The 24259-nt window shown below is 42.4% G+C and overlaps 1 protein-coding gene across 2 annotated transcripts in view; it reads right to left on the minus strand.

Moving 5' to 3' along the window:
- ttc27 (tetratricopeptide repeat domain 27) overlaps positions 1-23807 on the minus strand; it is a 131979-nt gene extending 108172 nt beyond the window's left edge. The window contains exons 1-3 of one of the 2 annotated variants that reach the window (XM_047352192.1): positions 23521-23807; positions 7993-8173; positions 2480-2603 (exon numbers count right to left, since the gene is read on the minus strand). In XM_047352192.1, the coding sequence (XP_047208148.1) occupies positions 2480-2603; positions 7993-8173; positions 23521-23611 (396 nt within the window). In that variant the 5' untranslated portion in view covers positions 23612-23807. The remainder of the gene's footprint in view (positions 1-2479; positions 2604-7992; positions 8174-23520) is intronic. The other variant, XM_047352191.1, reaches the window with a different exon arrangement.
- Positions 23808-24259: the final 452 nt, after the last annotated feature.

Below are 24259 nucleotides of genomic sequence, written 5' to 3' on the forward strand. Positions count from 1 at the left end.
TTATTGTGGGAGACTTCAACATTCACATGTACAATCCTGAAGACAAAAGTGCAATAGATCTATGTGACACTCTTAGAAATGTTGGTTTGACTCAACATGTTAAACAGCAAACGCACAAACAGGGACATATTTTGGACTTGATCATCACTAAGGGTCTAAACATTTCCAAGGTGTCTGTAACTGATGTTGCTCTATCTGATCACTTTTCTGTTATTTTTGAAAGCATCATCTCTAATGACTCAGTTTGTCAAAGAGACATTATAAGAAAAACGCATCTTTAAGGACGGTGCTGCTGAAACCTTTAACCAGATTTACTCTTCTACCTCCACTTTGCCCTGTAACACTGTAGATGAGCTGGTAGATACAGTGCCTTGCAAAAGTATTTGGCCCCCTTGAACTGGTCAACCTCTTGCCACATTTTAAGCTTCAAACATAAAGATATAAAAGTCAAATTTTTTGTGAAGAATCAACAAGTGGAATGAAATTTATTGGATGTGTCAAACATTTTTAACAAATAAAAAACTGAAAAGTGGGGCGTGCAATATTATTCGGTCCCTTTTACTTTCAGTGCAGAAAACTCACTCCAGAAGTTCAGTGAGGATCTCTGAATGATCCAATGTTGTCCCAAATGACTGATGATGATAAATAGAATCCACCTGTGTGAAATCAAGTCTCCGTATAAATGCACCTGCTCTGTGATAGTCTCAGGGTTCTGTTCAAAGCGCAGAGAGCATCATGAAGCCCAAGGAACACACCAGGCAGGTCCGAGATACTGTTGTGGAGAAGTTTAAAGCCGGATTTGGATACAAAAAGATTTCCCAAGCTTTAAACATCCCAAGGAGCACTGTGCAAGCAATCATATTGAAATGTAAGGAGTATCAGACCACTGCAAATCTACCAAGACCTGGCCGTCCCTCTAAACTTTCATCTCGAACAAGGAGAAGACTGATCAGAGATGCAGCCAAGAGGTCCATGATCACTCTGGATGAACTGCAGAGATTTACAGCTGAGGTGGGAGAGTCTGTCCATAGGACAACAATCAGTCGTACACTGCACAAATCTGGCCTTTATGGAAGAGTGGCAAGAAGAAAGCCATTTCTCAAAGATATCCATAAAAAGTCTCATTTAAAGTTTGCACCAAGCCACCTGGGAGACACACCAAACATGTGGAAGAAGGTGCTCTGGTCAGATGAAACCAAAATCAAACTGTTTGGCCACAATGCAACATGATATGTTTGGCGTAAAAGCAACACAGTTTATCACCCTGAACACACCATCCCCACTGTCAAACATGGTGGTGGCAGCATCATGGTTTGGGCATGCTTTTCATCAGCAGGGACAGGGAAGATGGTCAAAATTGATGGGAAGATGGATGGGGCCAAATACAGGACCATTCTGGAAGAAAGCCTGTTGGAGTCTGCAAGAGACCTGAGACTGGGACGGAGATTTATCTTCCAACAAGACAATGATCCAAAACATAAAGCCAAATCTACAATGGAATGGTTCACAAATAAACGTATCCAGGTGTTGGAATGGTCAAGTCAAAGTCCAGACCTGAATCCAATCGAGAATCTGTGGGAAGAGCTGAAGACTGCTGTTCACGAATGCTCTCCATCCAACCTCACTGAGCTCGAGTTGTTTTGAAAGGAAGAATGGGCAAGAATTTCTAGTTTTCAGTGTTTCAGTGTCAATCTATGTTAAATAGAACTTTAACAATTGCCTAGATCCACAAATCTGTGAAACCCGGCTTAAATCTATCCAGGCTTTTTAGAACTCTAGCTATTGGAACTAATAGCTACCATTTGGGATGTCATTGAATAGTGGCCAATTTTAACATGAGCAGCGCAGCTACTTTATGTCTTATTTGTCAATTAACAACACAAACTTTATTTGTCCACTAAAATCCACATGCTTTGATCAAGGAGCGGCTTCACTGGGTAGCTAAGGTGGGTGGAGGCAGCTAAGAGCTTACACATAGCATAATGAGTGGTTAATTATAACCCTTAGCCATAAAATTGAACAAAATGATGGAAAATAAATAATATAATGCAATAGTAAAAAGCACATGCAACCATAATGTGAAGGCATTTACAGATTATATGGAAAAAATGCTTCTTTTCTTAATAAACGTTATTGTGTAATAAACTTTACAGGAACTCGTGCGTATACATTCGCTTCTCAAACCTTCTCTGAGTGTCACACTGGGCTAATTTGGCCAACCAGAGGGAGACTGGGACGTGGAGCTGGCCCTCATGACATCACACTGCATGGAGTCTATAGCTGATAGGGCCTGTGAAGTTTATTCTAATACACCAGCATAAAAAGCAGAAACAATGACAGTAAAAACACAGATAAGTGAGATTTAAAAATTAAGGATGGATTTTAATGCCTGGTGGAAACAAAAGAACAAGCAAATTCAGCAGGAGGCAAGAAGACATGTGCCAAAGCAGTTGGACTTGATGAGGGAATGGGAACGTACCTGAGAGGACAGCAGTGCCAAAGGCAGCAAGTCACACATGTTGAAAGAGACCGGTGGACCGGTCCAGTTACTCTGAGCAAAGAGATGGAGGCAGGAGACAGCGATGGCCATCACTGTGAGCTCCCTGCAAAAGAACAGATAAGGCACACAGCTGCAGTTACTCTACAGATATGTTCTTTCACTGCATTAATAAAAGCTTTTCAATTTGATAAATGGCTTTTTATTTTGCTTTAGACAACATTTCCAACAGTCACAGTGAGCAGAAGATTCCCCACCTCCCAATGCCAACTTGAGGCAGTGAGGGGTGTTTTTAAAACTATCAACCAGCTTCAACAGGTTCCTATAGAATGAAGAAATATGGAATTTCCATACTGACTCAGAAATAAGAAATAGACCCAGTTATGAGCGTAGACGAGGAGATGCAAGAATGTCACTTGGAAAATAATTATTCCTCTTCAACAGTTCTACATTTTGTCACATTACAACCACAAACTTTAGAGGATTTTACTGGAATAAATAGGTCTGTGATAGACCTACAACAAAATAGTGTAGAATTTATTAGGGAGAAGAAAAAGGACACCTGCCTTAACAAGAGAAAGTGTTCATTCAGTTCAACAGTCTAAAAAATCTGGCACCAGCATATTAGCAGCAGCAGATCCTTCAAGTGCTTTAGGATCTGAGGTGGGTCCTCAATGGATCAGATTTGTTTGTCCAGCATATCCCTTAGATGCTGATCGTGAGACTGTTGAGGCCAAGTCAACACCATGCTCCTCATATCATTCTGGACCGATGTTCTCTTCATAGCAGGGTGCATTATCATGCTGAAACAGGCCACAGTGAACAGGGAATGTACAGGTCCTTCTCAAAATATTAGCATATTGTGATAAAGTTCATTATTTTCCATATTATCATGATGAAAATTTAACATTCATATATTTTAGATTCATTGCACACTAACTGAAATATTTCAGGTCTTTTATTGTCTTAATACGGATGATTTTGGCATACAGCTCATGAAAACCCAAAATTCCTATCTCACAAAATTAGCATATCATTAAAAGGGTCTCTAAACGAGCTATGAACCTAATCATCTGAATCAATGAGTTAACTCTAAACACCTGCAAAAGATTCCTGAGGCCTTTAAAACTCCCAGCCTGGTTCATCACTCAAAACCCCAATCATGGGTAAGACTGCCGACCTGACTGCTGTCCAGAAGGCCACTATTGACACCCTCAAGCAAGAGGGTAAGACACAGAAAGAAATTTCTGAACAAATAGGCTGTTCCCAGAGTGCTGTATCAAGGCACCTCAGTGGGAAGTCTGTAGGAAGGAAAAAGTGTGGCAGAAAACGCTGCACAACGAGAAGAGGTGACCGGACCCTGAGGAAGATTGTGGAGAAGGGCCGATTCCAGACCTTGGGGGACCTGCGGAAGCAGTGGACTGAGTCTGGAGTAGAAACATCCAGAGCCACCGTGCACAGGCGTGTGCAGGAAATGGGCTACAGGTGCCGCATTCCCCAGGTCAAGCCACTTTTGAACCAGAAACAGCGGCAGAAGCGCCTGACCTGGGCTACAGAGAAGCAGCACTGGACTGTTGCTCAGTGGTCCAAAGTACTTTTTTCGGATGAAAGCAAATTCTGCATGTCATTCGGAAATCAAGGTGCCAGAGTCTGGAGGAAGACTGGGGAGAAGGAAATGCCAAAATGCCAGAAGTCCAGTGTCAAGTACCCACAGTCAGTGATGGTCTGGGGTGCCGTGTCAGCTGCTGGTGTTGGTCCACTGTGTTTTATCAAGGGCAGGGTCAATGCAGCTAGCTATCAGGAGATTTTGGAGCACTTCATGCTTCCATCTGCTGAAAAGCTTTATGGAGATGAAGATTTCATTTTTCAGCATGACCTGGCACCTGCTCACAGTGCCACAACCACTGGTAAATGGTTTACTGACCATGGTATCACTGTGCTCAATTGGCCTGCCACCTCTCCTGACCTGAACCCCATAGAGAATCTGTGGGATATTGTGAAGAGAACGTTGAGAGACTCAAGACCCAACACTCTGGATGAGCTAAAGGCCGCTATCGAAGCATCCTGGGCCTCCATAAGACCTCAGCAGTGCCACAGGCTGATTGCCTCCATGCCACGCCGCATTGAAGCAGTCATTTCTGCCAAAGGATTCCCGGCCAAGTATTGAGTGCATAACTGTACATGATTATTTGAAGGTTGACGTTTTTTGTATTAAAAACACTTTTCTTTTATTGGTCGGATGAAATATGCTAATTTTGTGAGATAGGAATTTTGGGTTTCATGAGCTGTATGCCAAAATCATCCGTATTAAGACAATAAAAGACCTGAAATATTTCAGTTAGTGTGCAATGAATCTAAAATATATGAATGTTAAATTTTCATCATGACATTATGGAAAATAATGTACTTTATCACAATATGCTAATATTTTGAGAAGGACCTGTAGTTTCTATAAAAGAATGCACATGGCCTGCAAATATTCTAAGTTAGATGGTAGGGTTGTGAAAATAATCTAGGTCTACATGTGAATTGTATGTCTTGAAAGCCCTGTTGGCCCACCTGAGTAAGCAAACAAGAGCCTTTCAAGACCCCCTGCTGTTTGCTTATCACCGTGGAGTTCATCATATTCCTGGTTCAACAAACCCACTGTCATCTGGACAAAGCAGGCAGCACTGTGATGATCACGTTCTTTCATTTTCCCAATGGATTTAATATAAAGGACACCTGTAGCCAGAAACTCCAGAAGACATGGGTGTATGTCAGGATCAAACCCACCACAGTGTGTAAGACTGAATGGTTGTGTGTCTGCAGCACAGGAGCACTGCAGGGGACTATATTCTCACTATTCCTTTTAAAAATCACTGATTTTATTTGTGTTCATTTTTTATATGGTAAATGGACTGAATTTTATATTGTGCCTTTACACTAGAGCCACATTCACCCACTTGCACTCACTAACGCTCACACATTCATACACCGATACACAGATCGGTAGGCAACTTGAGGTTAAGTGCCTTGCCCCATAAGGTGGGAGAAAGCTGGAATCAAACCCACAACCTTCTGATTGCAAGACGACTACTCTTCCTACTGAGCCACAGTCGCCTCTATATGAAATCCTGAATTTTGAATACTATTTTACAAAAGAAGAATGTAGCATGAAAAATGTGTATAACTGTTGGGTCATCTTCCATTTTGTGAGCCAAACAAACTACAACACAGCTCAAGAGGCGTCGCAGCTCTGATACCACCAGAGTTCGGAGATGCTATCCAGGCAAACGTAAAAACCCACAGAGGTTTCCCAAGGAGATGGATTTCCTGTTTCAGTCACCTGCAACAGTTCATCATATTTTCCCTGTTTTGGACGAAGGAGGACTAAGTGTGGCCTATGATCACCATTAGTTAATCCAATGTTTGACCTTGGATGAGAGGCTGTGTGCTGGAGCAGCTCGCTCTCAGCTGTTAGGTTAGGAGCCAAGTCGCTCCCGAGAATGTAGAAACTCTTTGCCGCTCATTGATTTTGTTTCCATATTCCAAGTCAATCTGAAGCTTTGATCCATTCCCACTCAGTCCATAAACAGCTGGTTTGATTTCCATCTATACTCAGCACACAGAAGCACGCAGATTTTAATTATAATTTTGCTAAATATTTATAATCAATAATCATAAAGCCTTACAAAACATATTGTTTTTTTGCACTCAATGAATAACCATGCTTATTGACCAAAATGAATGTTCTTATAATTTCTGTCTGTGATCAAGAAGCCCTTGTAGCCTAGTATGTCCAAGTAACATCCACATGGACCGCAGGACAGTGCCCAAAGCATCACACTGCCTTCGCTAGCTTGTCTCCCTCCCACAGTGGATCCTGTTGCCTTGGCTTCTGCAGGTAAACAACACACACCCATCAGACCATCCAACTGCTTTCCTGATTTAAAGGAAAACATAATCAGGATATGCCACCTTCTTCTGCTTTGCCTTTCAGTTCTGCTCACAGCCCCATTGTTAGTGGGCAACAGTAGCTCCATATCATGCCTTCATTTCCCACATGCATCAATGAGCCCTGGCCACCCCATGACCTTTTTAGTTCAATATTGTTCTCTCCTCCCCTTTTGATAGACACTGACCACTACAGACCAGGAACACCCCACAGGAGCTGCAGGTTGGAGAGGTTCTGACCCCGTCGGCTAGCCAAAGTAGCTTGGCCCTTATTAATCTCGCTCTCATTCTCGTCGTCTTCCGCTTTATCCGGGACCGGGTCGCAGGGGCAGCAGACTCAGCAGAGACGCCCAGACGTCCCTCTCCCCAGACACCTCCTCCAGCTCCTCCGGGGGGAGCCCAAGGCGTTCCCAGGCCAGCCGAGAGACATAGTCCCTCCAGGGTGTCCTGGGCCGTCCCCTGGGCCTCCTCCCGGTGGGACGTGCCCGGAACACCTCCTGAGGAAGGCGTCCAGGAGGCATCTGGTATAGATGCCCGAGCCACCTCATCTGGTTCCTCTCGATGTGGAGGAGTAGCGGCTCTACTCAGAGCCCCCCCCCCCCGAGCTCCTCACCCTATCTCTAAGGGAGTGCCTGGCCACCCTACGGAGGAAGCTCATTTCAGCCGCTTGTATCCGGGATCTCGTTCTTTTGGTCATGACCCAAAGTTCATGGCCATAAGTGAGGGTAGGAACGTAGACCGACCGGTAAATTGAGAGCTTTGCTTTTCGGCTCAGCTCTCTCATCACCACAACGGACCGGCACAGTGCCCCCATAAATGTGCCAGCTGCACCGATCCGTCTGTCGATCTCCCGCACCATTCTTCCCTCACTCGTGAACAAGACCCCGAGATACTTAAACTCCTCCACTTGAGGCAGGAACTCCCCTCCAACCTGAAGAGGACAAGCGCTCTCATTCTTAGCTTTGAAACAAAGGTGTCTCATATAACTCATCCACTAACAGACGCCATATTGAAGAGATCATCTGTGTTACTCACTTCACCTGTCAGTGGTCATAATGTTATGTTTGATCTGACTACATATGTAAACTACATGTCTCCAAACAGCACAGCAGAACTTGTATGAGTTGCCTAAGTATGGTGCAGCAGATGTCTATGCAGAGCTGTGAAATGTGTCTACCTTAGCAGATAAAGACCAGGCCACATATTACATTCACCAATTGTTAGCTTTGTGCCTCTATCTGAGTAGAATTTTAATGTTAAAGTGTCAGTTGATACTAGACAAGAGTTACATTCATGAATTTTAAGAACGCTGATCCATCAGTCAGTGTTTAAGCTTAAAACTGCCCAACGAGTACATCTGCTGTGTAATAATGTAGTAAAGGGATGGAGAGATGATGCCTCAGCTTACATTATTAGAAACAATTAAATTTTCTAACCCAACTGCCTTGTTCTCCAACACATAATAGCTTGAAATCTATAATTTCAAAATGTCTGACCAGTAGTTATTGGTGAAATTCCAGCATCAATTGAATTATACTGCAACATTCTTGCTGGGTTACCTCTTACGCTGATCATTGTTGTCACCAGTCAGATACAGCAGCAGTCTTCTCTCTAGGTACGCCTCAATGTCCTCCCCTTCTTTGCAGCTGCCATCTCCAGTAAGCACGTCAATCACTTGAGGACTCACCAGAAGTGCCTCAAAGTCCCCATCCAACAAGGACTGCAGCAGAGAGCACGTTTCTGGAACAAGTTAAACAAAGCAGTTAAAAACAAGTAAGGTAACTATTGAAAATGGAAGCTCTGCTAATTCGTACAAACACTTCATACATGAGCATTGTCATTTCGTTCCTTCCTACTTCCATTTTTTACTTGTAAACAAAACATGAAGTAAATCAAGATGTAACCGTTTATTTTTTTGAAGCAGTTAAGTATCTGAGAATTACAGAGATCAATAGTCATATAAATGCTTCAATTTGCTCTGTGATGTAATATTATTAATGGATTTTATTACCTGGAAACTTTGTAGACCACTAAATTTATTTTGGTTCTAAATGCTGTTCAGGCCAGTGGATTTTTAGAAAATGACCCCTGATCAAACCAAACTCCAAATAACCTCATGCTGGTATATATTATTTATTGGAGGCATAAACAACTTTCTTTACAGCTGGCTATGAGCGGTTTATTGATAATTACTCATGATCGCCAGCTATGGAAGCAGGTATAAAATGTTCCCCTGGCAGCTACGTGTCGGCGCATGGTGCCAGTGGTGGTTCTTGGTGAATTCTGGTCGAGCATCTCCTTCGGGGCACGGCTAAAAGTCCCCCTCCTCCACTAAACAGCAGAGAGTCTGGCATCAGCCCACTTGCAAACCAATATACATTCATCAAACATGAAAATTAATTTTTCATTTTTAAACTTAGAACAATGAATACCAAAACATCATATAAGTAATTAGCTTTTATTTATTAATTTCAAATTTAGTTGATGGGGGACAATACATAAAACAATATTACATTTAACAAAAGTGACCCTCTAGCCAAAGGATTGTTCACAGGCCCAGTTCCTCGTTAAGGTTTTTAGAAGATAACCTTTAAAACTAATTGAAAAGTCACGTTTATAATTTTACCAGATTTATTTCCACCAAACCGCCGTCTTACAGCTCAACTGTGAAAAACAAAAAACCCCAACTCCCCCAGACTCTCGCGATAACAATTTACCTCCTAGAGGAGGATAACACTAATACAAAAAAAACCTTTTGAAAACTAAACATAAAATAGAACTTCAATATAATCAGGAAGTTAACCTGTACAACTATTATAAGTAAAACTTTGTAATATTCGGTTAGAATAGTTTGAAACTATTTTAAAATATAGTTTTTTACCATGATGAGAGTCGGTCATACAGCTTACAGCAGCAAATACTGTTCAATTTGTCTTCTGCATGTTCCCCCTCGAAATATTATACAAATATATAAATATCAATGTGTTAACCAATGCTGTAATGGTTATAGCAAACACTAATAAAAATTACATAACAGTGTACTTGTTACTTGTTCTATCAGTAAGGATGCTAAATCATGATACTGCAAGCAGGATGTGTGGAAGGCAGGGGGGAGATTCCCCTTCATGTTACCATACATAGAAGGCCAGTTAAAACCTGTGGAAGGAGGAGGGACAGAGGGCTGCATGGCTATCACTTCCCAAAAAACAAATGATGTTGCTCAACATGCCCAAGTGCTCCAGAGAAACACTGTCTTTCATTAGCTTTTTATTTGAGGAGGGAGCTAGCCCAGATCATTAGCACTGATTGCATTCGGGTCCCCGGTGGAGACAAACAGAGGCAGAGGAAGAGGTGGTGTTCTAAGCTGTATAACGAAACCTGGCCACATTAAGAAATAGTGCCACACACACATCCATTAAATTCAAGGAAAGGGGCTGCTCAGCATGCCAAGGATACTAAAACTAACACGAAATGTTGTTTATGGCTAAAGGAACTAGAATAATTCTCAGCAGTCTTGTACAGATCTATAAGTAGGATTTAGAGCTGTTCTAAACTTCCTCAGCAGATCCTACCTTGCTGCCATATTCCACAGAGCATGTTGGATTTTTCAAATTGCAAGCTAATTACACTTTACAAAATGTTACTTCCTGTATTCATTCACTGTATCTGAATTAATCTACACGGGCCAGGAAATTGCTGACAGAGGATTAGCAGCACGACTGGATTTGAGGTATTTATTCTAAGTCAACCTGTGCATAAATAGAAAACATTTTCGATTGATTTTTTTGGAATTAAAGACTCCTCTGATGAAGAAAAACAAAAAGCAAAACACAGAACCTATACTGCCTGTACATACTTCAGTGACTGCAAAGAGCCTCTAAGTTTAAAGTAGTAAATCACTAAAGATATTTCACACAAACTAAATCTGCTTTTATTACCGCAGGTCAGACAGCTATATGCTCAATATTTAAAGGGTGTAGAGCCAGTTTGAACAATGTCTTGTTCCACTGATTAGCTGGGAGAAACAGCCCTGATGACATCATCACCAAACGCCTATAGAGAAACAGTTAACATGTCTAAAGAGTAGAGAAATCCTGATCGGATACCAGGTATGAGGTTGAGGTGCCTATAACAAGCCTTTTCAAATGATTGGTTTCGATGTCTCTGAGGAAACTCCTGAAACATGTTGTAGACCTACTGTCTGGGATTTTGTCAGCTTCTACCCTGTCGCAAAGTCAAAGATGAGCTCATATTCTCTGATGAAGTCAAATTCCCTGTCCACTTCCAGATACCCCCGTTAGTCAATTAAATGACTCCATTATAGTACCCTTGGCTTTAACAAGGTGCAACTGGCATGATTCTTATCTCACTGCTGATCTAATGAAACCCTGGGGCTGCTATAAGAGAGGGGGAAGGAAAGTAGAGGACAAGGAGAATGAGCAAGGCTCTGGCTTTATGAGAGGGGAAAATTAATGCCCTTGGTACAGCCACAGATTTAATGAAATTTCAGCTCCTCTTCAGGCATGCCGATGAAATAGCAGTAATTATGGAAAACAAAGGCGAGGCCCTCAAATTAGTCAATAACTTCAAGATTTGAGCAATGAGCTGTAGTTAATAAGGCAATTGTGAACGGGATTTGCAAAACTGCACTAGGCTGAGCAACATGTAGACCCAAGATCTTGTTTGGGTCTACATTTATGTATTTATACACGTGGAGAAAATTGTTGGTACCCCCTGGTTAATGAAAGAAAAACCCACAATGGTCACAGAAATAACTTGAATCTAAAAAAGGTAATAATGAATACAAATGCTATGAAAATGAACAAATGAAAGTCAGACATTGCTTTTCAAACATGCTTCAACAGAATTATTTTAAAAAATTAATTCATGAAACAGGCCTGGACAAACATGATGGTACCCCTGAAAATAATGTGACCAAAGGCACGTGTTAAATCAAGGTGTGTCCATTAATTAGCATCACAGGCGTCTACATTCTTGTAATCAGTCAGTGGGCCTATATATAGAGCTACAGGTAGTCACTGTGCTGTTTGGTGACATGGTGAGTACCACACTCAACATGGACCAGAGGAAGCGAAGGAAAGACCTGTCTCAGGAGATTAGAAAGAAAATTATAGACAAGCATGTTAAAGGTAAAGGTTATAAGACCATCTCCAAGCAGCTTCATGTTCTTGTGACTACAGTTGCACATATTATTCAGAAATTTAAGATCCATGGGACTGTAGCCAACCTCCCTGGATGTGGCCACAGGAGGAACATTGATGACAAAACAAAGAGATGGATAATACAAATGTTAACAAAAGAGCCCAGAAAATCTTCTAAAGAGATTAAAGGTGAACTTCAAGCTCAAGAAACATCAGTGTCAGATCGTACCATCCGACGTTGTTTGAGGCAAAGTGGATTTAATGGAAGAAGACCAAGGAGAACACCATTGTTGAAAACAACTCATAAAAAAGTCAGATTGGAATTTGCCAAATTACATGTTGACAAGCCACAAAGCTTCTGGGAGAATGTCCTACGGACAGATGAGGCAAAAATTTTACTTTTTGGCAAGGCACATCAGCTCTATGTTGGCAGATGGAAAAATGAAGCATATGAAGAAAAGAACACTGTCCCTACTGTGAAACATGGAGGAGGCTCTGTTATGCTCTGGGACTGCTTTGCTGCATCTAGCTTTGGGTGTCTTGAATCTGTGCAAGTTATAATGAAATCTCAAGACTATCAAGGGGAGAAATGTGCTGCCCAGTGTCAGAAAGCTTGGTCTCAGTCGCAGGTCATGGGTCTTGCAACAGGATAATGACCCAAAACACACAGCTAAAAACACCCAAGAATGGCTAAGAGGAAAACATTGGACTATTCTGAAGTGACCTTCTAAGAGCCCTGACCTAAATCCTATTGAGCATCTTTGGCAGGAGCTGAAACCCACCATCTGGAAAAGGCACTCTTCAAATCTTACACAACTGGAGCAGTTTGCTCATGAGGAGTGGGCCAAAATACCTGCTGAGAGGTGCAGAAGTCTCACTGACAGTTATAGGAATCGTTTAATTGCAGTGATTGCCTCAAAAGGTTGAGCAACAAAATATTAGGTTAAGGGTACCATCATTTTTGTCCAGGCCTGTTTCATGAGTTTATTTTTTAAATAATTCTGTTGAAGCATGTTTGAAAAGCAATGTCTGACTTTCATTTGTTCATTTTCATAGAATTTGTATTCATTATTACCTTTGTCAGATTCAAGTTATTTCTGTGACCATTGTGGGTTTTTCTTTCATTATACTGAAAAACTAGTCCATGCATTTGTTACTTCAAGGCTGGACTATTGTAATTCTTTACTATCAGGATGCCAACAAAATGTAGTTAAAGGCCTTCAGCTGATCCAAAATGCTGCAGCAATTCAATTCAATTCAGTTTTATTTATATAGCGCCAATTCACAACACATGTTGTCTCAAGGCACTTCACAACAGTCAGGTACATACATTCCTATTAATCCTAACAATTGAACAGTGCAGTCGGAGTTAGCTTTTTATTCAAATTGGAAAAAAAGCTTTTGCTATCTAAGGAAACCCAGCAGATTGCATCCAGTCAGTGACTTGCAGCATTCACTCCTCCTGGATGAGCATGTAGAGACAGTGGACAGTCACAGGCGTTGACTTTGCAGCAATCCTTCATACTGAGCATGCATGTGGCGACAGTGGAGAGGAAAAACTCCCTTTTAACAGGAAGAAACCTCCAGCAGAACCAGGCTCAGTGTGAGTGGCCATCTGCCACGACCGACTGGGGGTTTGAGAGAACAGAACAGAGACACAAAAATAACACAGAAGCACTGATCCAGAAGTACTTTCTATGGGAAGGAAAAGTAAATGTTAATGGATGTAGCTCCTTTAGTCGTTTCACCTAGAAAGAAAGAACAGATAAACTCTGAGCCAGTTTTCAAAATTAGAGTCTGAAAGAGAGCACATATAATTAGTTACAGTAAAAGCTCAGTCAATTTCCATGTCTAGGAGAGAGAAAGGGTTAAACACTGAAAGACAGGGCTATGTGGATCATCTGTAGAGGGTGAGCATTAAGTTGTTGCCAGCAGAAGCTCGGACGATTCCCCTCTCCAGAAAGGCACAGGCAGACACAGAGCCAGTCCAGGTGCATCAGAGTTCTGATGAAAATTAAAAAGAAATATTTCTCCTATTTTACCTTCCCTTCATTGGCTCCAGGGAGGCTCCGGGAATGCCTGGCAGGTCGACTGAGTTTATTATATTAAAGAAGGAAAGCCAGCAGCACTGCTACCAGATACAGCAGGCAGTCACAGGCACAACTAATAGTCATTGTGAAGCCAGGTTTGATGTCTCCCATGTGACCACAACCAACCTATCACACAGGGCCAGACTGACATTTACCACGAGCATCTAGCTGCTGGAGCCTCTTTAGCTGCTGTGACGTAGGGAGTGGTGTGAACTGTGCAAATTACTGGTATAAGAGAGTCCCACTCTGGGTATGGCTACATTTATTTATTCTGTCCAATCTGTTCCATTTTCTATTTATTATATTATTAGTAAACAACAGTAATACAAGAGATTTTCAGACCTTTTAGAGCTGGATGTGTAAATGGTAATCTGATAAAGAAGATAAACAGAAGCAATTACGTTTTTGGTTTTAAATTAAATTTTGTAATTCTCCATGTCAGATTTAGAATTTAAAATATGCAATTTTCAAAACACTGACTGGAATGATGATTTATGCTTTTAATTGAACAAGAACATAATTTTCCCCTGTTAAACAAGTGCTTTAGGATTCATTGGTGAATGAATGCTCTAAAACTGCTAAGAGCAGAGTTGGTATTTTAAGATTTGATTTACTGTAAACCTGACAATATATTCACACCACATTGGAAATGAATAAAAGACAGATAAAGAGAATTATAAACAAAATGTCTCATGACATCATCTAACTTCATCTGTGGCAGCTGGTGATATCACCCATCTTAATGTAAAGTTGTCCCCAGGTTACATTGGGTGAGAACCCATCTAGGACACGTCTCCAAAACATCACAGGGCAACTAGGAAACACACAGGACAAACTCAGGAAAAACCAGGGCACACTCACTGCTAAGGGCAATTTAGACAGAGCAAATAACCTAAGAGTAACGTCGAGTATGAGTTTGAGCCAAATGTTTCTCACTTTTAGAATAGTTGCAAACTACCTGAACAGTTCACCACCGGAACACATTTAAAAAGTCCTAAACGACTGTGGTAGGACTAGGGTAGAGTAGGGTAGGGTAGAGGGTAGGCAGTTACATACACATTGGCTGACTATTTGGCAATGGGTGTGGCAATGCTGCAACACCATGAGTGAGGCTGCTGTTACAATTTATAGGGTCTGTTCACTTCTTGAAATTATGTTTAATGTTATGAAAATAGGAACCTACTGATTATGAAATATTGGGTTTACATTAAAATAAGATTTTCTATGTCTTGGTCTTGCTGCATTTTAAAATAATTACCATAAATTCCGGATTATAAACCGCTACTTTTTTCACACACTTTGAACACTGCGGCCTATACAACAATGCGGCTAATGCATGTTTTTTTTCATGCCGCCAAAAACATTTTGCCTGGTAACAGTAGACCAATCAAATTGATGAGTAGTTCAAAGAGGTCCAATGAACTTGTGTGATAAATCAAGAGCACTTTCACAATTCAATTACCAGTATTGTAAATCAGACATTTATATTCACCCTCATCAACATGGAAAATCACCAACGGGTTTCGAAAGGCTGGACTGCTGCGTGAGGGGACAAGTGGCGCTCAAGTGAGAGCGACAACGAAGAGGCTGAAGTGAGTGACGAGATCCTGAGGCTGTTCAATTCGGACACTGAAGAACAGGACTTTCATGGTTTCAGTGCGCAAGAAGAAGATGATGACTTTTATTGATGACTTTTGACCTGGTAGGCTGCAGTGTATATCAGTTAGGAGATATTGGAATGTTGTTCGTGCTCTGTTCAGTAAAAAAGTATTAGCAACAAAATTTGTGTGTTACTGATAACGCACATATATTTAAAAGTAGCCATGTTACAGGCACTGTTCGAAAAAAAGCATTTGCAATATGCATTTGTTTATATTACCATGCGGACTAAATTAAAAGTAAAAAATTCCTCACATGTAATATCTTTCTGTGTAAATCATATTACAATGTGGTTTAACATTCGGTGTGGCGTGTACAAGTACAAAATTGGTTTTCTTTCTAAAATTAGAGCATGCGGCTTTTAATCAGGTAGTCCGGAATTTACGGTAATTTTTTTTATTTTTATGCCCTTATATTTTGTGACATTGTGAGCAACAAAATTATTCAAGCAGCAAAATCTGAAGAGCTGCTTGGGAGCCAAAAGAGCCAGCTCTTTGAAGTGAGTCGAGCCAAAACAAATGGTTCTCTAAAAGGTGCCGAAGTTCCCATCACTACTTGACTGAAGGTATTGTGTTCTTTCCTTTTTATGCCTCATTCCGTTTTCGGTAAACAGTTGAATGATGTGCTTTACCAGAAAGCTCTTTCTATCATTTAGCTGGATGCTTGTGCCTTTCAGAATGGTTTGGTTTGTCTGTTTAGCTGGTTAGGGGCTCCTCAGATTTATTGGACATGTAGCCAGCATTGTATCCTGGGACTCTGCTGAACAACCAAGCATGTACAGATAGATATTACTTCAATTTGTAAGATTAAAATTGTTAATGGTACCATAATCAATGGATGCCTGTAAGATGGTTTTGAGTCATGAACTGAGAGGAAATAACAGCCCATGGTGTCTGGTAAAGAACCTCAAGTTCAACGTCACCAAGATCAGAGAGGTCATTGTGGAAAATAGACTGCAGAAAGAAATCACAGCCCAGTCTACACTGAAGAACTAAACATCAGTTAAGACTGAAGCTGGTAACATTACATAGACGTAACCCCAAAATCAGCCAGAGAGTCGGTAAGGTAAGGATTAATTGGAATTAATTGAAATCTGTATGATTCGATTGAATTGACTTTGTAAAGTGCCTAGAGATGATGTGTTGAAATGGGTTAAAATTGAATTAAAAACTGTTAAAACAGGAACACAAAGCTTTTTAATCAGAAAATCAGGATAAAGATCCCTACAGTTCAACTCTGCTGCCAGAGCAGAAAACAATACAATGGCTACCTCTTCCATTTACTCTAACTCTGTGCAGAGCTCCAGGCAGTGACACTGACCTGCCCAGTCTCCGCAAGTGTCTGAGGTGCATTGTTGTAAAGCTTACTATGCTTGTATGAAAATATCATCACTAAATGTACTGTTTGTGAGTTACATCACACATGAACCTTCAACATTAGAGTAGTGAATGAGGGTCTTCTGTTGGTATTGGTTCTTTTTGTCTTGATCAGTGCCTGTATAGAAAAAATAAAAAATCTACATCCCCGCATACTGAGGCCTTACTACTGAGGCCTTACAGCTTCAATGGTTTAGACGTGAGATTCATAATATAGGTTGAATGGAAGTTTACAGATCTGATCATTTTTAAGTAGCCCGTTAATTAACACCATTTGACACGAGCCTTTAGTTCCCTGTTCGTTCTGCTGGCTGAGAATGACTGCCATCACGCTAATGGCTCCGTTCAGCCCGTCTCCATTCCACTCAGCCCGTTTTGTGAGCGTTTCTGTTGCTGGTTTTTCCAGCCCGGTACCTGCTTTTACGGTCCCTTCTCCTGAGCAGGTCCAACCGGGGCTACATGTGACGTGAACAGACTGCTGTTCACTGATTGGCCATGGGACCAGGTGGAATGAGAAGGTATTCAAAAGTAAATAAAACTCAAAAGCAACTACAATGTTAAGGACCACAATGGCTGGAGCGGGTCATACTGAAATGTAATTTTACCATTTTCAAATCACAAACCATGCCTGAAGGTTCATATATATGTGTGTGTATATACATTCACCGGCCACTTGTTATTAGATTCACCTTGCTGGTAACAGGTTGGGCCCCCTTTTGCCTTCAGAACTGCCGCTCACTGGCTATTTTCTCTTTTTCGGACCACTTTCTGTAAACCCTAGAGATGGTAGTGCGTGAAAATCCCAGTAGATCAGACCATCCCGTCTGGCACCAACAACCATGCCACGTTCAAAGTCACTTAAAATCACCTTTCTTCCCCATTCTGATGCTCGGTTTGAACTCCAGCATATCGTCTTGACCATGTCTACATGCCTAAATGCATTGAGTTGCTGCCATGCGATTGGCTGATTAGAAATTTGGTTAACGAGCAGTTGGAAAGGTGTACCTAATAAAGTGGCCGGTGTGTGTGTGTGTGTGTGTATATATATATATATATATATATATATATATATATATATACACACACACGGGTTGGACAATGAAACTGAAACACCTGGTTTTAGACCACAATAATTTATTAGTATGGTGTAGGGCCTCCTTTTGCAGCCAATACAGCGTCAGTTCGTCTTGGGAATGACATATACAAGTCCTGCACAGTGGTCAGAGGGATTTTAAGCCATTCTTCTTCCAGGATAGTGGCCAGGTCACTACGTGATACTGGTGGAGGAAAACTGGTGGATGTTCAACTTCACTTTCATGTTCATCAAACCAATCTTTCACCAGTCTTGCTGTGTGTATTGGTGCATTGTCATCCTGATACACGGCACCGCCTTCAGGATACAATGTTTGAACCATTGGATGCACATGGTCCTCAAGAATGGTTCGGTAGTCCTTGGCAGTGACGTCCCCATCTAGCACAAGGATTGGGCCAAGGGAATGCCATGAAATGGCAGCCCAAACCATCACTGATCCACCCCCATGCTTCACTCTGGGCATGCAACAGTCTGGGTGGTACGCTTCTTTGGGGCTTCTCCACACCGTAACTCTCCCAGATGTGGGGAAAAACAGTAAAGGTGGACTCATCAGAGAACAATACATGTTTCACATTGTCCACAGCCCAAGATTTGCTACTCAAATTGGGAGCTTTGAAAAATTCATTTGCAGGAGCAAATATCTTATGTCCAAGAGCAGGACAAGATGATGCGACAGAAGATCGCTCCCCTACAACTCAGGTCTGCATTCAGATAAACACTAACGAAGCAAAGAGACAGAGCAGTCAGAGCAGCAGCGTGGACATTATCAGGGTAGAATATTATTCCCAATAAAAGCCCCATGTATCACTAATAAACTATTCAACACAATTAATTATAACTTTCTACCACATAACAGACATTTGCTCCAATTTCAAGTGCATGATGCACATGTTGTGGCAGATCGCTGGTGAAAGGAGACTGTAGGAAAGCAGACATTTATTCTGAGAGCATTATTGATCATCTTTATGACTAGATAACAGCTATCATTAAAGAATTTAGGGAGTTTGCTGTAAATCCAGGGTTCTCGCCAGCGCATTTCAGCATAGCGGGCCGCTATGCTGAAAGCTGCTGCCGCTACGCTGAAACTAGGCTGATATACTTATTTTTTATGAGACTACCGGCTCTTTGACTGACATCTCCCTGCGTGTGGTTTTTATGATGGCTGTAGAACATGTGCTGAGTCTGTTCCCGATTCCTTTTGCCCTGTGACCCTGTCTGACCGCTAAAGGTAAAGCTTTCTAAAATCATGTCAGCTTCGAAGGGTGGGTATAAACGGTGTCACATCATGACACCCCCCCTGCGTGCTTAGAATAATTCCTGGTGACAACCCTGAAATTGTACAGAAATTAAGAGGAAGTGTGTAATGTTTTTTTGTATCATAAATGACTATCTTTCTTCTAAAATTATTTCAAAGAACGCAACAGAACATTTATTAGTCTCAGGGCCAAATTAAATGTGTTTTTTCTAGATTCTTTTGTTTTTACTTTTCTGAATTGCATGCATTACAAATTAAACATTCTTTCACCTATCCACATAAATAATGTGTAAAACTCTTCAGCAGAAAATTAGACTTATTTTTAAGCTCTATTTAAACTTTATTGGCCTTAATTATCCAGCCATCCATCGCCTTTGACTTATCCGGGGTCGGGTCGCTGGAGCAGCAGTCTAAGCAGAGAGACCCAGACTTCCCTCTCCCCAGCCACTTGGGCCAACTCATCCAGGGGAATACCTAGACGTTCCAAGGCCAGCTGAGAAACATAGTCCCTCCAGCTTGTCCTGGGTCTTCCTCTGGGCCTAATCCCGGTGGGATGTGCCCAGAACATCTCACCAGGGAGGTGTCCAGGAGGCATCCTAACCAGATGCCTCCTGGTTGAGGATGCTTGAGCCACCTCAACTGGCTCCTCTCGGAGAAGCAGCGTCTCTACTCTAAGTCCAAGCTTCTCACCCTATCTCTAAGGGAGGGCACAGACACCCTGCGGAGGAAACTCATTTTGGCCGCTTGTATCCGTGGTCTCGTTCTTTCGGTCACAACCCAAAGCTCATGACCATAGATGAACGTAGTAACGTAAATCGAGCGGTAAATCGAGAGCTTCACTTTTTGACTCAGCTCTCTCTTCACCACGACAGACCCCAAGATACTTGAACTCCTCCACTTGAGGCAGGATCTCCCCCCCGAGCCAGAGAAGGCATTCTACCCTTTTCCAGCTCAAGACCATGGCCTTGGACTTGGAGGCACTAATTCTCATCCTGGCTGCCTCACACTCGGCTGCGAACTGCTCCAGTGAGAGCTGTAGATCACAAGCTGATGAAGCCAACAGGACCAAATCATCCGCAAAAAGCAGAGACACAATCCTAAGGCCACCAAAATAGATGCCTTCAACACCTTGGGTGCGCCTAGAAATTCTGTCCATAAAAGTTATGAAGAGAATCCGTGGGGTCCAACCCTCACCGGAAATGAGTCCGACTTACAAAGCGGACCAAGCTCCGACACCGGTTGTACAGGGACCTAACAGCCCGTATCAAAGGGTCTGGTACCCCATACTCCCGGAGTTCACCCCAACAGGATTCCCCCGAGGGACACGGTCAAACGCCTTCGCCAAGTCCACAAAGCAGATGTAGACTGTTTGGGCGAACTCCCATGCACCTTCCAGGAGCCTGCTGAGGGTGTAGAGCTGGTCCAGTGTTCCACGGCCAGGACGAAAACCACACTGCTCTTCCTGAATCCGAGGTTCGACTATCCGATGGACCCTCCTCTCCAGAACCCCCGAACAGACCTTACCAGGGAGTATTAAGAGTGTGACTCCCCTATAGTTGGAACACACTCTACAGTCCCCCTTTTTGAATCGGGGGGCCACCACCCCGATCTGCCAATCCAGTGGAACTGCCCCCAATGTCCATGCGATGCATGGTGCCCTGGGGCCTTACCACGAAGAAGCTTTTTAATCGCCTCGGTGGCCTCAGCATCAGAGATTGGAGAGCCCACCACAAGGTCCCCAGGCTTTGCTTCCTCAGTAGAAGACGTACCGGTGAGATTGAGGAGGTCTTCGAAGTACTCTGCCTACCAAATCACAAATTCCCGAGTTGAGGTCAACAGCACACCCTGCCCACTGTAAACAGTGTTGGTGGAGTACCTCTCATAGACCCACTCGGACTCAATGTTCCCCACCTAACCCGGAATGTGTTTGAAGCTCTCCTGGAGGTGGGAGTTGAAGCTCCGCCTCACGGGAGACTCCGCCAGGTATTCCCAGCTGACCCAGCCAGGTCTGACCGGCATCCTCCCCACCATCGGAGCCAGCTAACCACCAGGTAGTGGTCAGTGGAAAGCTACACTCCCCTCTTCACCAAAGTATCCAAGACATGCAGCCGCAGATCAGATCGAGTCGATCGTTGAACTGTGGCCTAGGCTTGTCCTGGGGCCAAGAGCACATATGGACACCATTATCCTTGAACATGGTGTTAGTTATGGACTTTCCATGACGAGCACAGAAGTCCAATAACAAAACACCACTCGGGTTCAGAATGGGAGGGCCATTCCTCCTAACCACACCCCTCCAGCTCTCACTGTCAATGCCAACATAAGCATTGAAGTCCCCAGTAGAACAAGGGAGTCCCCCGGAGGGGTGCTCTCCAACAACCCCTCCAAGGACTCCAAAATGGGTGGGTGGTCTGAACTGCTGTTCAGTGCATAAGCACAAACAACAGTCATAACCCGTCCCCCCACCCGTAGGCAGAGGTAGGCTACCCTATCGTTCACCGGGGTGAACCCCAACGTACAGGCGCCAAGATGGGGGACAAGTATGCACACCCCAGCTCAGCACCTCTCACCAAGGGCAACTCCAGAGTGAAAGTGTGTCAAATCCCTCTCAAGAAGACTGGTTCCAGAGTCAGAGCCATGCGTCGAGGTGAGACAGACCATTTCTAGCCAGAACTTCTCTACCTCGCACACCAATTCAGGCTCCTTTCCCACCAAAGAGAAAACCTTCCACGTCCCAAGAACCAGCTTCTGGACCCGAGGATCAGATCACCAAGGTCGCCACCCATAACACATTGCACCTGACCCCTTAGCCCCCTCCCACGGGTGGCGAGCCCATCTAAAACCTTTAATTATTTTTAAATAAAAAATTTTAAATGTTAAAAAAATTTGTAAATGTTAAAAAGAATGAATTAGTTATTTTTTTGCCATATAATAATTAATGAAATTAAAATTGTATTTGTCATCTACTAAAGATCTTTGGGATTATTGTATTTTTGGTTGTTTTTGTAAAATGGGTTAGCTAACTATAAAAAAAAATAAAGAGGATTACATCTACAGCCCCACATCCTTGCACTGTGGTGGACAGAGTACAGCTAGATTTAGTTACTGGGGGTCTGTTTTTACGAGTGGTGAGGAATAACAGATACCTGCTGCAGGCAGCTCTGTTACAGATTGGTCACAGGTCCATGTCGCCTGCAGCTTCCACCTCCACCTGCAATGCTGTCAATGGTTTTCTGCTGTTTCTAATCTGATTTATGGTGAGTGAGAGCTGCAGTAATTTTATAACACTTAAAGACTCGTTTTATTTTACGTTTCCTGTCCGTGATGGCAAAATTAAGAAATCGTGTTGGGGTGGAGCAGCTTATATTTCCAAATTTGACTGATTAGTTGGATTGAATTTAGAGCTGAAGGAGGTATGACTAAATTTGGAAACTATCTCTAATATTTATTTTTTTAATTGCCAGTTTAAAAATAAAAATAATGAAAATTAAAAGAGACTTCCTGATTTGTTTAAATTGCTGGGAGCAATGAGATTTTTTGGGTCATAAACTGGGGGAGCACAAACAAGCACTCCCGCAGCTGCTCCTCTTGCTCCATTGTCAGTCGCCTATGGTGAATGACATGATGTGTTCTTAAGGAGCATGGCTACAAGGAAAACCTTGGTGGTGGTTGTTGGCACTATGAAAGCAGGGGAGTGGTGATCAGGGAACATTCGGGTATCCAGATAGAAGTAAAAGTAGCCAAACAAGCCTTTTGACGTTGACAGCAATGTACAGTGGAATAAACGTAAAAACCCAGCTTTCCAGTTTACACTAATTGATGTTTCTGTTATCTATAGACTTTTGTTATAAGGCTCCCCCTCTTGCAACCCACAAACATTTTCCTCCATCTGCCCTTGGTGTTCATGTTCTCGTGGTCCGGTTCAGATGCCGCGTGAGGCTCGAGACTAAGCACGGGACGGTGGGCTCATCCTTTGATCTCTGTCTACCTTGAACCACTGCTTAGCGAAAAGATATGGAACATAAGAACTAATCAGTTACTAGCAACCAAATCTATGAAAACACACCGGCTAATACGTCGCACTTAAAACATTTACATGATGTTCCTTTATAAAACTTATATTAGTTGCAAGTATAAATACAGGTTATACCGTTACAATTCGACTCCACTTATTACCCAACATGAAGGTAAATACTGCCCACTCCATAAACTAACCAATGTTGTGTTCACACGAGAAATGGACAAACTCTTAACTCTTAAGTAATTACGTTTGAGGCATTTAATTCTGTCACTTTCGCCCACAGATTGTCCCATCCTTTGACAGTCACAGTAAAATGTCTGGTCAGTTATGATAAAAATAAAACTGATCGAGCCTAAACGTAACTTTAAAAAGATGCTAGCCGGTCCACGGTCCACGGCGCTAGCCCGATTAAATAAACGTGAATATCTCACCTGAATCAGCAACGGTGTTTTGTGTCCATTCTGTAGCCTCGCTGCTTGTCAGAAAGCCTCTAAGTACGGGGATCTCTAAGCTGAACAACATGACCGAACACCCTGTTAGTTTCTGCTGAACGTCGGCTGGATCTCCTGCCTGCAGCCAGGACGGTCCCAGACCTGACCAAGCTCAAACACCCCGGTTACTGAGGCAAGTCACAGCGCCGGAATCTGACAAACACCGTTTCTAGCTATCCATGTGCCAAAAGAAGCGTCAGTAAGCAGCCATGACAGATGCGCATTGCATTCTGGGAAAAGCAATGAAACTACGCACAAAAACGTTCAACGACAACATGCAGACGGGCCACCGGGAGACCTACCAGAGGCGGACCCAGTCCATTCGGGGCCGGGGGCAAAACTCATTATTTTTTTCAAAATATCTGCGTATTTTAAAGGCCACCTTATAGCTCTCTGTCGCCTATTGCTAGAAGTGAGTGTTATGTGTAATTTCATTCACATTAACAATGTTATAAGAATCTTTTTTTTCAGGCAATGCTTCAAGTTCTATTGGGGATATCGATATTTGTGGGTAGCCTAAACAGATAAAAGACAAATTCACAATTATGAGAAAAGTAAAGTAATTTAAAAAAAAAATTATAATTATGTTTAAGATATCTTAAATATTAATTGGTGGATAGGACAAAAGGCAACCTGGATCTCTGACGTGTTTGGAGCGTGATTGTTGTTTTAATTATTT

Source organism: Girardinichthys multiradiatus, chromosome 22, assembly GCF_021462225.1.
Source record: "Girardinichthys multiradiatus isolate DD_20200921_A chromosome 22, DD_fGirMul_XY1, whole genome shotgun sequence".
Taxonomy (NCBI): domain Eukaryota; kingdom Metazoa; phylum Chordata; class Actinopteri; order Cyprinodontiformes; family Goodeidae; genus Girardinichthys; species Girardinichthys multiradiatus.